General features: G+C 36.9%; 1 protein-coding gene across 14 annotated transcripts in view; it reads left to right on the plus strand.

Annotated features, from left to right (window-relative positions):
- KYAT3 (kynurenine aminotransferase 3) overlaps window positions 1-16,643 on the plus strand; it is a 54,504-nt gene that overhangs the window by 27,162 nt on the left and 10,699 nt on the right. For 13 of the 14 annotated variants that reach the window (XR_002173200.3, XM_019920035.3, XM_073787660.1 and 10 more), the window contains 6 exons: window positions 1,524-1,610; window positions 2,399-2,524; window positions 2,621-2,741; window positions 8,842-8,918; window positions 10,147-10,236; window positions 14,210-14,396. Coding sequence is in view for 13 of the 14 variants with exons in the window: in XM_019920035.3 (XP_019775594.1) it covers window positions 1,524-1,610; window positions 2,399-2,524; window positions 2,621-2,741; window positions 8,842-8,918; window positions 10,147-10,236; window positions 14,210-14,396 (688 nt within the window). In the remaining variant the exon portion in view is untranslated. The remainder of the gene's footprint in view (window positions 1-1,523; window positions 1,611-2,398; window positions 2,525-2,620; window positions 2,742-8,841; window positions 8,919-10,146; window positions 10,237-14,209; window positions 14,397-16,643) is intronic. The other variant, XM_073787673.1, reaches the window with a different exon arrangement.

A 16,643-nucleotide genomic window follows, 5' to 3' on the forward strand; every position in this document is an offset into this window, starting at 1 on the left:
TCAGGGAAGCATGTTTAAGTATATTCTTCAGCTCCACCTCGCTGCCTTCCCAATTTACTTTCCTTCATTGAGCTCTCACTTCGTACCAGGCACTGTTTCTCACCAGGGCTACAAAGATGGGTCATCTTAGTCCCCAAGAATTTCATAGTCTAATTAAGAACTTGAGGAAAAGATTCATTCCTGGCTCATTTCTTTGTCCTCCACAGTACCCAACACATAGCACATTGTATAGGAACTACTCAGTGTGAGTTGGATGACTAGTACAAACAAAGGGGCTTTAGAATATAAGGGCCTCCTATGACTCCAATGAGAAAGGCCTTGAAAAAGAAGTACAAGCAGTAAAAAGTGCAAATTTAGGGTGATAATTAGGTACCATGAATTTAACCAACACAAACTTAAATGCGGCAGTTTAGTGTAGACTTGTAAAATTATAAATTGTTGCCAGATTTTTCACAAGCAGTTTGACTATATATATAAAGTACCATAAAACATGTTTATACCCTTTAGTCTAGCAGTAGCAATCATGTGAATTTATTCAGCAAATGATTTTAAAAAGATACTGTGCATAGTCACAAGTGAACATTGCACTGTTATTTATACAAGAAAACTATAACAAAATTGTTCTAGAATTCAATAGACTCTCAAATAGCCTTTAAAATAATAAGTGCTAAAACTAAATAATATTAAAATTTTTGTGAAATACTTCTAAGTTTAAAAAAGATAGAAAAATCAAATGTGTACAATGGATATAAATTATGTGTTCAAACCCTCCTTATAGAAAAGCAAAAAGTTAGGGATGCTAGGTCCAGGCTGGCATACTGAAGAAGGAATACCAACTGGACAGGTTAGTCTGGCCCACTGACCTGAAAGCCAGGCCATGAGTGATTGAGAGAGAGCCTGTAGGAGAAAAGGAACAGGAAGTATATCTCAAGGGGCTAGGAAAAATGGATCCAGATATAAGTCATCTGGAGGGAAATTGTGGTTATCAGACATTAGCAGTAGCATGCTGTCTACCTGCATACGCTTTTTGTTTAGGGATGCTTTTGAGAAACGATAAACGTCTTTACTCTCAGGATAATACTTATAAATTAGTACTGCACAGCGGAGAGCGTCAGTTGCAGTGCTCTCTTTCCTTATGGTCTTGCTCTGCCACTGATCATTTATTTTCTAATTTGAAATTTAAACTCAATGTTTTTGGCTCGAACATCCCTTTGAGGATGTGATGAGAGCTATGACCCCTTTCCCCAGAAAAATATACCTATGCATGTAAAAAATTTTACATACAATTCCAAGGGTCCCACTGCAAGCCTATCCACAGATCTCCCTAAGAGATCAAGGGCTCCAATTAAGGATCCCGACAAGTTTATCCCCAAGGTCTTTTTCACTCAGATATGAGAAGACAAAGCCTGCTTTCTACACTGCTGCATCTCAGCATGTAGTATGGTGCCTTGCACATAGTATGTACACAATATTTGTTAAATGGATTAATGATTAATATGTTGTGTTATTTGGTTTTATTCCAGGTCATAGTGATAGTGCCTTTCTATGACTGCTATGAGCCCATGGTGAGAATGGCTGGAGCAATACCTGTTTTTATTCCCCTGAGATCTGTAAGTTTGCCCCTATGATTCACATGTTTTAAGAAGTTTTGTAAATACCATGACTTTGTTGCCAGTAAAGTTCCTACTTTGATTACATTTTGGGATTTACTATATATCTCTACTATGACTGAAGGTAACAACTTTAAAGGGGGATCTTTTATTACTTTATCTTGTGTTTGCACGTCTGTCTGTTGTATCAGCGTCTACATTGTGTGTAATACTATTTTTTGTGGTTATGTGTCTCCCCTACTGACTGAGCACCACCAGGTCAGAAACCATTTCTGACTCACTTTTATAGCTCTGGTCCCCAGTGACTAACAGTGTAGGGTATATGCTGGGTGCTCAATAAATGCTTATTGAATTCTGAATGAAGTAATTTTTTTTAAATTCTGCTTTTATCTTTAGGAATACAGTATAGATCCATTGTCTTTTTAAAATTTTCATCAAAATAAGTGATACAAGGTGAATTACAGAATCTTCTATTAGTCTTATAGTATCAGATGTGTTAACCATAGTTAGAGCTGGCTCCTTTGAAGGAATATAGGCACTTTCACAGCCGTTAATGTTGACAGAGTTCATGTTTCCAATTAACAGGTATGAGCATGGAACTCACATCCTGTTGGGCTCCTAAGGCAGAGTAAAGCTTAGTTATTTCTATTTCTTTTCTTTCTTTGTCATCTATTCAGTTACCTTTGCCATGCCTTTCTCTACTTTTTTTTCCTTGTTAGGTTACTTTTTTGTAGGACAGCAAACATAAATTAACTGAATTAAATCACATCTTCATTCTTCATGCTTAGAAACTTGTTGATGGGAAAAAATGGTCTAGTTCTGACTGGACATTAGATCCTCAAGAACTGGCAAGCAAATTTAATTCCAAAACCAAAGCTATAATACTAAATACTCCGCATAACCCCCTTGGCAAGGTGAGTCTTTGATATCTTTATACAGTCTTCTGGTCCATCATTTTCTCACATGTTGAATAATTGGCTCTGCTCCTTTGTTTCCTTTCATATGTGTAGGTGTATACCAAAGAGGAACTCCAAGTAATTGCTGACCTTTGCATCAAATATGACACACTCTGCATCAGTGATGAGGTTTATGAATGGCTTGTGTATACTGGAAATAAGCATTTTAAAATAGGTACCAATTATTACATAGAATCACAAATCTAAATGTGTTTGGGCACGTGTGGAACATCTGATTGGAAAGGATCCCAGAAGAGCTTTAAAAGAGTCTTTGTAATGGGTAAATGTCTGTGAGTGCTTAAAAATGGGCCTTGAATGAATGATGCTTGAGTGAATTTAGGAGCAGATTGAAGGACAAGCAGTACAAACTTAGGAGACGAGATTTTGGATCACACTATAAAACTATGAAACCAGAGAAGTAGTACTTTTGCCTTTAGTTTTAGCTTTTTTCAAGAATCTAGCTATTACTTGGCATATAAGACATAGGGAACTTAATTGTTCCTGAACTGGTCTGTCCCTCCTGAGCAGGTTGCCAAAATGCCAGGTCAACAGGAAAACATTGTCATGACAGTAAGGTATTGCTGTGTGGCCCTTGCCTGGAATTTCACCATTACTACTGGGCCATCTCACAAAAGCCACAGTGTCTTCTGAGGTAATCCAAACTTATATCAACTATAGGGTTATAAACTGGGCTGCAACCTTTGGGTCTTTGCACTTGCCCTACCTATACCTGGAAACACTTTTTGCCAGATATCCAAATGGCTCAGTCTGTCACCTCTCTGGGGTCTTTGTTCAGATGTCAATGTTTTTTTTTTTTTTTTTTTGCGGTACGCGGGCCTCTCACTGTTGGGCCTCTCCTGTTGCGGAGTACAGGCTCCAACACGCAGGCTCAGCGGCCATGGCTCACGGGCCCAGCCGCTCTGCGGCATGTGGGATCTTCCTGGACCGGGGCACGAACCTGTGTCCCCTGCATCGGCAGGCAGATTCTCAACCACTGCACCACCAGGGAAGCCCCAGATGTCAAATTTGATGACCACAACATTTAAGATGGTTACACCTCTCCTTCCAGCATTTTCTTTGTCCTTTTTCCGTTCTGTTTTTGTTTTTTCCTCTATAACAAATATCAGCATCTATATATTTTACTTTGAACCTGCAAGAAGGTAGGAATTTTTAAATGTTTTGGTCTCTTCTGACTCCTTAGTTCCCAGAAAGTGTCTTGTGCATGGTAGACAGTCAGAAAGTAATTGTTGAATAAAATGAATAGGAAGTATGAAAAGGGTGAGGGAAGGATAACTAAAATCACTGGCAGGAACCAATAAATTTTAAAATTAGTGCACTTATATATAAATAGTTTTTGCACATATCATAATTATCCGCGGCAAATTACAAATTGTTGTAGAGACACAGAGGAGAAAGCATCTGCTTCAGGTGATCAACAAAGGAGTGGGCAAAAGACGGGACTAGTTAGGCAGAGAAATAGAAAGAAAATTCCTATCAGATAAAGTTTTATGCACTGAGGCAAGGAGGCATGAAAGATCAAGATATACTTAAGTGGTAGAAGGGTGTGTTGCAGTAACTGGCACAGATGAGAGTGGAAAAGTAGGGTGATTCTGAAGGACTTTATATATGAGGATAAAGAGTTTAAACTTCATTGAGGGGGTCAGTGGTTCTGAAACTTACTTTAGTGATAGAGCATCTTAAAGTCATGATGTTCACATCATGAAATAGTGACAATACATACTTATTTCATCATGAAACTAGAGGCAATTTTCTTAACAGAAATTCAGTAATTAGAAGTCAGTGTAAAAACTACAAGTCTGTGTGTATTTACCTGTAACAAAGTGCTATTGAAACAAATACATCTGAGTTTTTCTGATTTTTGCCATTAATGTTCATTTTCTAATGCTCATTTGTTTCACTGTTGGTAGCATTCACTATCAGATAAGTGGTAGCACTTACCTTAAGTGCTTAAAATTTTGTGGCTTAAGAAAATTTTGTGGAAAACTTAATATTGATTTTTTTAAGTTCTATTTAAAAAGTCAATAATTAATTTGATCATCAGGGTACCAGTGAGCATACTTTGAGAACTACTGCAACAGGTAGTGACGAGGCAGGGTAATTAGTTCCATATTGGATTTGTTTTATAAAGGTAAGAACCAGCTACAGGTGAGGATCTTAAGTCAGATGCCCTGGCGGTGGAGATGATACATGAGGGCTGCTTAGAAGTAAAAACTATAGGGCACAGAATATAGCCTTTGAAGGTGGGAAAGCAAGCAAGTGTGATTCTGAGATCTCTAGCCTGGACCACTAGGCAGTGATGAGGCCCTTACCGAGGGACGGAGATGTGGGAGGAGGAACAGATCTATGGGGAAGAGCTGAGCAAAGGAAATTCCTGCTTCTCATACTCTAGTCTTGCTAAGTTTCAGTGTCTTTGAGACATAGAGGAGGAGATGTCTAGAAACAAGTAGAATTATAGGCCTGATCGTCAGGATCAAATTGTGAAGGGATTTATTTTTGGCAGTCATCAAAATGTTGTTGATAGTGGAACCCATGGAAGAGAATGAATCTTCTAAGGAATGTATAAACAGAGAAGAGGGTCGGAGATTTGCAAGATATGGTGCCTTAGCGCAGCAGACTTTTGTTATTTGTCAAAATTGCATCACAGCTCACCTTCTCACATCTTGTTGATGATCTCTGTCTCAGGTCACTAACTTCTTCCCAGTTGAAAATCAGACCAACATGGACAATTAATGTTTTGGTAATTTTTTTAGATTAAGCAGAGAGTGGAAGAGGTATCAATCTAATGAATAAATACAATTTTATACTTAACATTTTACATGTTTTACAAATGTTCATGCCTATGCAATGACTCAAAGCTTTAAAAAATTTAGTTAACTCAGTTTAGCAATATTCTTTCCAAAATATTACTGTAAATGATCTTGAAATTTATTGTTTAAACCTTATATTATAAGCCCTTCATGGTAAAAGTGTAAATGATGATGTTATTTCCTAAAGATACATATTTTCAACTCAGATTTTTTAGTTGTTTTAACAACTCATAAAGTTAAAACAAGAAAAAAATGAATTCACTATTTCATTATTTAGAGAGTACAAATGTGTGAAAACTTATTCTATTAAATACAGTGGCCTTTGTTACATGAAAGATGCTAAATGGCTCTTCCATCAATTTACAGAGTGCAATAGTAGCTCTTTAATATAATACAGTAAGGCTTGCTGGCCATACATCATGAAATTAGCATCATCTTCATGTTGTCACAGAGGCAGTTTTCCTGGTGTAGTTTTCACTCTTCATCATATCTCTCATCTTTATCTGACTTCTAATGAAGCCTAAGTCACCTGTGAATAACTGTTATAGCTGCTGTGGCTGATTTAAGGATCATAAATGAGAAGTACAAAGACCAGCTGCCTTTCAGGTATAACTGCAAGCTAAACTTACCAATACTGGAACTGGATACGTTTTCTTAAAATCATCAGACCTGCAAAGATTTTTTTTATTTCTTTAGGTTACTATATTCACATGCAGTGCTGTGGTCATCTGCTCTGCTTATGTGTTTACATTAACTTCTGTAGCTCCCCAGATCTCTGAGATGGAGAGGACATGGACATTCAGATGTTTTAAATTACTTAGGGCCCTTTTTATTGAAATAGTAGAACTTGTTCTTACTGAATCAGATTCTTGACTCAAATGATTTCTGCAGGTTTCAGTAAAATGACATTACAGTCAACAAATGAAACCTCTCTTCTGGAAGAGATTATACTAATACACTGATATTTATATACTAATCTATTGATATTTGGAAAATTAGTATAAAATTCCTTGTAAATTATTTAGCTGATCAGCTTACTCCTTGAAAAAAGACATCCTCTTTTATATGGTCAAAATAGCCATCAAGAAATTACTTAGCTCTCCTTTTAAATTTATGCTATAGTCAGATTTGATATTTTGTGAATGAAACCTACATTTGATGTGTGCATAGTTTTTATTTCCTTCATGTATAACTTATTGTTAAAACATATTAGTATTATATTAGTTTGGGTAATTTTTATTTTCAAAGAATTTATTTCTAAATATTGTTTTTACTAATAGGCCTTCCTGATTTTGGATATATATTATTATTTTAAAGGAAGTGATAATCTGCATTATGGATTTTTCTGTGATCAAGTAGGAAAGTGCGACATCTGTCGTGTCCTTTGGAATATTTTAGAAGACTAAATAGAAGACTAGAAATGTCTCAAAACTTGAAAGGATATGGTTATTTACATCAAATGTTAGAATATTCCTTCTTCGAATGGACCCTCTAAATATTTTCTTGATTTGTCTTTTTGGGTTTTCTTATACTTCACAGAGAATACAGTGGTAACTTCTCTGATTTATATTGTTTTCCTGCCTTTACAAATGTTGACAGGTATTTCGTGATAGGCTAAAATTGCATATGTATCCATTTTGGAACTTTCTTTAGCTATCTTACATTTTAGTAGGCACTTAACTTGCTTATGAGAAGATTACTTCAAGAAGACAGTAACTTAGCCCCCCAGAAATGGGTATTTATTTTCCCTTTGTGCATACCAACACTCTTAGAACAATGTAAGAGCATCTATTGTACCTCTAAAAAAAAAAGGTGAAAAACTTGTGGAATTGCACGTGAAGAATTTCACAACTAAATTACTTGAGGAATCCAAAAAACAGTTTTGTAGGTAGCATTCTCAGATTAACAGAGGAATAATTTACTGATGTCCAACGGAATTCACCAACTCTTGTATTTTATACCTCCATGACTTTGATACCTGCATCCCCTTTGTCCAAAACACCTTTTTTTCCCCTTCTCTACCCAGCAAAGCCCTATGTGGTCATCCAAGTCTCACCTCAAGCATTACTGACTGCAGAGAACTACCCCTAACACCATCTCCTATCCTTGCAGAATATTCCATGCCTGTTGCTATTATAGCACTTATCACACTGTAATATAATTGTTCTTCTTGTCTCCAACCCCCACTAGACATTAAGCTCCTTGAAGATAGGAACTGCATCTTTCTTGTCATTGTTTCCTCTAGACCTAGCTTAGTACCTGGCACCTGATCATTGCTAATAAATGTTTGATGAGTGTATGAATAAGTGAATGAATGATTTTACTAAAGGTATCAATCAACTTGAAAATTTTTATATAGTCATTTGCCATTTTCATGGAATCTGTATTTGTGAATTCATCTACTCACTAAAATACATTTGTAACCCCCAAATCACTAGAGTGCTTCATCTGCAGACATGTCCAGAGGGGTGAAAAATTTGAGTTGCCTGACATGGATGTTTCCAGTTAAGGTCAACAAGGCAACACTCTGCCTTCTTATTACAGCTTGTTCTATAAGCAAGTGTTCTTTTCACAGTGATTTTGCTATTTTAAATGGCCCCCAAATATAGTGCTGAAGTGCTGTCTAATGCTTCTAGGAGCAGGAAAGCTGTGTTGTGCATTACAGAGAAAATACATGTGTTAGACAAGCTCCATTCAGGCATAAGTGCTAAAATTACTGGCCATGGGAATATTAGTGGTTGATACCTAATAGGTATAGGGCTTCTTTTGGGGTGAAAAAAAATGTTCTACAATTGATTGTAGTAATTGTTGCTTAACTTTGTGGATATGGTACATTTAAACGAGTGAACTATATGTCATGGGATTTATATCTCAGTAAGTTATTTATAAAACACATACACACACTCACACACATGCATGCAGATCGTTGGCCCTTCCCCAGAGTTTCTGAGGATCCAAGAATTTGCCTTTCTTATAAGTTCCCCGGTGATACTGCTATTGCTGTGTGGGGACTGTATTTTAAGAACCATTGCCCTAGGAATCCTGTAGAAATAGACTCAGAAAATGGGCAGAGTAGAGGTGAGCTAAACACTAGCCAGAACCACAAGCAAAACTGTGCCACAGAATGATTATGCTGGGCACCCAGTTACTACTAACGCTGAGCACTGAGTGCTGTTGCTCCTGTGACCACAGCACTGAACCGGCCTGGAGCGCTGCCTGCTGGCACCTCTGCCATTCCTGCCCTGGGAGATAATTTTGCCACTTAAATGTTTTCAAGCATGGTAACATTTTCAACTGTGTTTGGGTTAAAGTTAAATTATCTCTAAAAAAACCTATTGAAATAACTATACTGACTATAAGGCATTTATGTTTTTAGATTATACTGAGTGTAGACTGACTATAAAGCAATTATCTAACCTTTTTTTTTTTTTTCTTTTTTCTGTTCAGCCACTTTTCCAGGTATGTGGGAGAGAACAATAACGATAGGAAGTGCTGGAAAGACTTTCAGTGTCACTGGCTGGAAGGTAAGATGAAGAAGAATTTAACTGTTTGAAAACAGGCCTGTATTTTACTTCTTGTAGAGTTTTTTGTGTTTTAAATGCATAGATATTCAGTTTACCCAGGGTTTTATACTTACTGATCTGCTTATTTACTCATTCAGTTTTCATATTGGCCTTTATCCTTTTTGAGACTTAATCATTCCTTTAAAAGTAAGAAAAATTAGGTAATTTTTAAATTTTATAAGTAACCAACTAATGGTACTCTTTTCTTTGCAAAGAATGTTCAGATTACTGTATATTAATATAAAACGAGAAAAAGTAATAGATAACATTTTGGCACTTAGTATGTGTCAGGTTCTAAGAGCTTTCCACATACTGATTCCTTTCATTCTCATAACCACATTATGAGGTGGGTATAATTTATTATTCCCATTTACAGACAATAAAACTAAAGTACAGAGAAGCTAAGTAACTTGCCTAAGGTTACCTTGCTAATGAATTCGAATTCAAGCCAGGACAGGAAGTCTAGGTTCAGAATCCACACATTTAACCACTGCACTATGTAGTACAATCACAATTGATCCAATTGAAACTTGGTTATCTTCCAACTTCACCTCTTCTAAACTTGGCTAAGAAGCAGACAGTATCAAAAATGAGGGCTGGAGAACCAAATTATGGAAGACTCCCTTACGGCCCTCATTCAGAGTTACTTTTACCTATATTGAAGTCAAACAAGTTTTTTTTTTTTTTTGTGGTATGTGGGCCTCTCACTGTTGTGGCCTCTCCCATTGCGGAGCACAGGCTCCGGACGCGCAGGCCCAGTGGCCATGGCTCACGGGCCCAGCCGTTCTGTGGCATGTGGGATCTTCCCGGACCGGGGCACGAACCCGCGTCCCCTGCATCGGCAGGCGGACCCTCAACCACTGCGCCACCAGGGAAGCCCAAAGTCAAACAAGCTTTTTACTGGTTATTAGACCTCCAGAATATTAGAAGTAGCAAATCAAAGAGAGGGAAGATAATAATGATTGCAGGCACTGTTTACCTTCTGAAGGCGGAATTTAGTGACTCCAGTTGGAAACTATTCCACAAAATGATCAGGGTTGAAATGTTTCTAACTACTAAGACTACACTACTTTCATAGTGTGAGCATTCTAGAAATGCATATATCTAATAATTACATTAAGCTTACCTACTCTATCAAATTTGGTACTTACAATTAGATTCATTTTTCAAACCTAATTTTCTTTTCCAGCTTGGCTGGTCCATTGGTCCTAAACATTTGATAAAACATTTACAGACAGTTCAACAAAATACCGTTTATACTTGTGCGACTCCTTTACAGGTAGGCCTTATAGTAATTTGGGGCTGATGCATGGTCTTTGGGTGGAGGTGTTAGTTTTATGTTGTGTACTTGAATTGGCTTCATTCCTCCCTTCATGTCCTTTTTGAGCAGGGCTTCTAGTATACTTTGGAAATTTAGGAGCAAACACAAACTCATTGCTATCAAGAATAGTTTTGTTTTTAATACATGATGTTTTAACTTTAAACACTCATACATTGCTGGTGGGATTACAAAGTACTGCAAACTCTCTGGAGGACAGTGACAGCCCCAAGCAAAATTAGAGATATATGTGCTCTGTGAAGCAGCAATGTATCCTCTGGGAATTTACCTTTTAGCTATTATCTGCACACTTAAGCTCTATGTATATGACCGTTCATTGAGGAAGATAGGGGATAGTCCATCTATAGACAATTGGTTAAATAAACTATCGTCTGTCTAAACGTGTAAATGTTATATGACTGTTATTAGTTTCCTATTTCTTGGTGCCGAATTACCACAAACTTAGTGGCTTAAAACAACACAAATTTTTTATCTTACAGTTCTGGAGGTCAGAAGTCCAAAAGGGTCTTATGGGGCTAAAAGCAAGGTGTTGGCCTTGCTGCATTCCCTCTAGAGGCTTTAAGGGAGAATCTGCTCCTTGTCTTTTGCAGCTTCTTGGGGCTGCTCACATTCCTTGGCTTGTGGCTACATCACTGCAACCTCTGCCTCTGTCAATACAAGTCCCTCTGTGACACTAACTCTCTTGCCACCTTCTTTCCCTTATAAGGGTGCTTGTGATTACATTAGGCCCACAGATAATCCAAGATAACCTCTCCATCTCAAGATCTTAACTTAAATCACATTTGCAAAGTTAATTTTACCATGCAAGGTGACATATTTACAGATTCTGGATTTTAAGACATGGACATCTTTGGGGACCATTACTGTATCACCATGGCTGTTTAAAAGTGAAAAGAAAAGAAAGGAAAGGGAAAGAAAAAAGAAAAAAAAAAACGAATGAGGAAGCTCTATAATTACTGACATGGAAAGATTTCCAGGATATATTATAAAGTAAAAAAAGCAAGATACAGAGCAGTATATATTTATGCTATATTCTGTATAAGAAAGGGGGGAAACGATTTGCTTCTATTTTCTTAAAGGATCTCTGGAAGAATCCGTAAGAAACTAGTAAACGTGGCTATTTGTAGGGGTAAGGGGGGAATAGATGAAATTAGTAGATAGGGTCAGGGGTGGGTTGCAAGACTTTTTATATTTTCTATTTTTTTAATATCTGTAAAACAGGGATCTGTGTACTATTACTTTGTGAATAATCAGAACACTGAGAAAAAATTTATTTTTTTGGAAGGCAGTTAAAAGGTCAAAACAGTAAAATATCTTGGCTACAATAAACTTTTTCCTCCCGTCAAAAATACCTACTAAAGGAGAAAAAAAATCCTAATTTAAAATTCTTTTTCCAGTGACTCTCTGAAGTGATATATGATGATAAAGCCTAGTCGGACATTGGTTTTATTATATTTTAAACATATTTCATCCTCTCAAAATAGATCCATTCACCTATTCAGTAAATATTTACTGAGCATTAGAGATACAGCAGTCAAAAATTCCTGCCCTTCTGGAGCTGACAGCCTTGTGGGGGAGTGCAGATCAAAAACAAGTAAATGTCCTAATAACATAATATGTCAGATGTTGGTAGAAGAAATGGAGAAAAATAAAATACAGATGAAGAAAAATATAAAATGCTAATGGGGAAAATACACAATGTTAAAAGGAGTAGTCTTTGAAAGCCTCACTGAGAAGGTGACATCTGAGCTGAGAACTGAAGGAGGTTAAGTAGTCACATGATTAACTAGAGAAGAGCCTTACAGACTGAGAAAACCAGTACAAGGCCCTAGGGCCGGCAGTTTCTACCAGTGAAAAGCACAAAGGCTGGGACGGGATGATCAAGGGAGAAGAATAGGAGGGAATAAATCAGAGAGGTAGCTGGGAGCCAGATAGAGTAGGGATATGTTTGTCACCGTAAATCCTGGGTGAGATAGGAAGCCACTGGAGAGTTTTGAGCACAGGAGTGACATGATCTAACTTGTGTTATCAAAGGGACTCTAGCCGCTTTGTTGAGTTAGAAGACTATTGAAATGATCCAGGAGAGAGACAGCAATGGACTGAACCCATATGGGAATGGTAGGAGTGGTAGGTAGTGGTTGGGTTCTGCATATACTTTGAAGGTAGAGCTGACAGTATTGGCCAGTGGATCACATGTGGGGTGTGAGACGAGAGGAGTCCAGTATAATTTTACGGTGAGGACAGATGTTTATGTCTCCTGGGCTTTGAATTTTCTAGGCAATATCTCTTACTATAGGGAATAATAAGTTACTGAGGAAAAGAAAGATTCATCTAAGAACCTAGAACATGTTTTTCTGAACTATCTTATTCTCCATTTCAGCTAAGTGCTTGTTTTTTTCCCATGCCCTCAGACAACCATGTTTGGAAACTGGAAACATAGATTCCAATGGTGAACCACAGATTCTGAGGCTGAAGCAACTGATCCTTATTTATCCAAGATTTTTTTTTAGTTCTGGGGAGTTATTATTATTGCTCTTTTCCGGTTAAATGTTGTTGACATGCAGTCTTCTCTGTGATTTTGCCCTTCTCCATCTCAGTGTCTTCTCTTGCCATGCTATCTCTCTTGCTACCCTTCAACCACACCAGACTTCTCAGTTCTTCCAGCAGAACAAATAATATCCTGATCTTTTTATCTGTTTGTTTTCTTTCTCATTCCTCTCACATGTCCCTGCCAATACACACTAATTGGAATCTCCATAAAGGCAAGGACCATGTTTATCTTGTTTATCATTATATTCCCAGTATTTATCACAATGCCAAGTTTAACATAGATACTCAACATATATTGACTGAGTAAATGAATTTATCCTTTAGTTCTTGCTGTCTCTTGGTTCTGATCAATTTCCTTAAAATTTGGCAATTTTGTTCTGCCCCTCTGTCTCTTAACTGTCCCGGGTTCTTGATTATTTGTTTGGATCTCCTTGTTTGCTCTGAGAACCAGTATTTCTAAGTTCACCTACCAAATTTCTGCCCTCCTTCTTGTACACATCCTTGTTTTCTATGCATGCCCTGATTTGGACTTCTTTATCTGTTCCTGACCTGTTGCCTTCTAAGACACCTGCCTGATCTAAACAACACAGGCTTTTTTGTTTGGCCTTTCTCTTCTGACTTTCCTGAAGAATGGTAGAGAAGTAACTCCACATGCCCCAGAAACTCATTTCTAACCCCTGTGGGACTTAGACCTCCTTCCTGGGATGTGAATGATTAGAGCAGGTATGTGCACACTTACGAGGAATGACACAGTGGGTCAACTTTCATTTACGCTACCTCGTCCTGCAAGGTAATGGGGAAATGCTGGCTGGTTCATCATTTCTCTGGTCATCTTTCAGACTTAGATCTAGCAAGTAACTCTAAAGCTAACCTCAATAGAAAACAACAATGTCTTTTCATTGCCAAGTAAGCCATCTTTATACACTACAGTCAGCCCTCCCTATCCATGGGTTCTATATCCATGGATTCAACCAAAGACTGTGGATCCACAGTTGGTTGAAATTCACAGATGCAGAACCCGGGGATACAGAGAGCTGAGTGTATTATGGATACTTGAGCATCCATGGATTTTGGTATCTGCAGGAATCCTGGAACCAATCCCCCGTGAATACGAAGGGACAACTGTACCTCTGTTTCAGTTTGGATATTCATGGTTCATTCTCAGCTCTTCACATTAGATTTAATCATTTCCATGTAACTGATTCCTCCATTAATCTGTAGAAATTCACATAGGTTCACAGGAATTCAACTGTAATTCCCTGAATGACTTTTTGCCAACAATCTTTATTTATTATACCAATAAATTCTGCAGTAAATAACATTACCATATTTCCTTTCCACATTTTTCAATCTTAACATACAGGAAGCTTTGGCTCAAGCTCTTTGGATTGACATCAAGCGCATGGATGACCCAGAATGCTACTTTAATTCTTTGCCAAAAGAGTTAGAAGTGAAAAGAAATCGCATGGTACATTTACTTGAAAGTGTTGGCCTAAAACCCATAGTTCCTGATGGGGGATACTTCATCATTGCTGATGTGTCTTTGCTAGGTTTGTAAAGGTTTTTATTATTTCAAACATACAGAAACTTAAGAGTGAAATTATATCAGAATTATGAAGAAAAGATTGGTGTCAAAGCCATATCAGCATTTCATTTATGGAAAAATGGATTTCCACAGTGTCAGTCATCTACAGTCATCTTGATGATTAGGTTCTTAACCTTAAATATGACTGTTGTTACATGGTTTGGAGTCGTTTGTTCTAGATATTCTATTAAGCATAGAATTTGCTGTCATCTTGTTCTGGTATGTAATTTAAAACACAGGTACATGAAATAATATATGTTCCTTGTGTTCCTTTTAGTAAAATTTTAGTTTCCTTTTTACTTAAAAAAATATGATTTCTGGAATATTGATGCTATTGAGGAATACTTGTCATTTTAGAGTATACTGAAATGAAGTTAAGAAGGAACGTAACATTTATTGAAGGTCTACTACATGCCAAGCACTTTCAGACACTCTTTTGGAAAAAAGCATTGTTTGCTCCATTTTTAAGGTCATGAAGACTTAGAAAATATTAAATAACTTGCCTGAGGTCAGACAGCTAGATTCCAAATAGTTCTGTCTCCAAAAAGCAATGGCCTTTATATTACCTGAAGCTGTTATATGTAATTCTGACATGCCACACAAATCTAAAGTTAGAAGCATGATAATGTTTTATGTATAACATGTTTCTTCCCCCAAATTCTAGTGTTAGTCATAGTAAATTTAAGAGCATAATTTATTTTGACAGAAATTATATAAATTACAGCCATTCTTAACAGTTTTAAATATTTTAAGGTTTTATTATAATGAAGTGATATGCCACCAAACTTGAAAAGTCTTTTAAATATACCAAATTTTATAAAGCTAGAAACTTTCAATTTTATAACAAAACAGTGATTGTTATTTCCTCATTTGTCGTGAGAGAAGCAGAGGCCATGGTGACCAGAGGTTCTTGTTCTGCTGTTGCCGGAGAGCTATATTTGTCAGGCTCCCAAGCTCCATTCTTATATAAAACCCTTTATAATGTTCTATATTCTAAGATTTGGAAATCACCTTTCCTGTACTGGGCCTAAACGTGCAGCTCATTTCATGCAATGATAAAAAGAAATAGCAGTTTTCGTCTGTTTAGGAGAAAATTATTTTATCGGCTTCCAACAAGAATTTGAGTTAATTCATATTTAAAGTCTCCTATGCAATAATATGTAAGTAGAAATATTCATATATCAATGTAACATGGAGTGGGAGAAGCAAATAGTTTAGTCACCTAGGTTCATATGGTAGTTGACCCTAGAATAATGCAGGGTTAGTGGTGCCAACTCTCTGTACAGTTGAAAATCCGTGTATAACTTATAGTTGGTCTTCCGTATCTGAGGGCCCTCTGTACATGCAGTCCCTCCTTATCCAAGGTTCTACATAAGTGTAGAACCAACTCTGGATTGTATAGTACCATGATATTTACTATTGAAAAAAAAATCTGTGTATAAGTGGATTTATGCAGTTCAAACCTGTGTTGTTCAAGGGTCAGCTGTATTGTAATTAGCATTAACTTGAGTCCAAACTTCATGGCAGCAAAGGCAAATAGAAAAATGGAATTAGTTACATAATTCTTGGGTAAAAGTAAACTTAACAGCTTTTTAGATAAGAATAAGTCTTTTCTAGAACCAAACTAAAAGGCACTTAGCACATTTTGACGTTAAACATCAAAAGGACAGTAATGCAACCTTTGCTTGCATTAAGCTCTTAAACAGTTTCTCATTCTATCCTTAGTTGATCCAGCCTGCATGTAATACTGATTTAGGTCCTAGATCTTGAACTAGTGTGGTTGTAATAGGAGCAGAAAGGATTTGGGCTAGAAAACCTTTAATGATGATGGGGAAAAAAGATGTATGTTATTTATGGTCCTCCTTCACCTGTGTGAGAAAAATGTTAGTATCTATAGGACCCTGCTACATATGAAGATGAAGTTCATTTTATTTTACTCTTTCATCTTCTCAGATTGATTTGAGTGTAGAAATTCTTCCATATACTAGAGGTTGGTCCCACAATTTGCTAAAGACAGAAGCAAGAAACAACACTTTCACTTGATGGTAACTTAAAAATAAAAATGAGCCATAAAATTCATGGACATGGTAATTCTCTTTAAAACTATAGCAATGGCTAACTGGTTAATATTTTTTGAGCATTTATGATCTAGTAGGTATTATGCTAAGAGCTTTACAAATATCACAATTCTCACAAAAGCCCTATGAGATTG

Source organism: Tursiops truncatus, chromosome 1 (genome assembly GCF_011762595.2).
Source record: "Tursiops truncatus isolate mTurTru1 chromosome 1, mTurTru1.mat.Y, whole genome shotgun sequence".
Taxonomy (NCBI): domain Eukaryota; kingdom Metazoa; phylum Chordata; class Mammalia; order Artiodactyla; family Delphinidae; genus Tursiops; species Tursiops truncatus.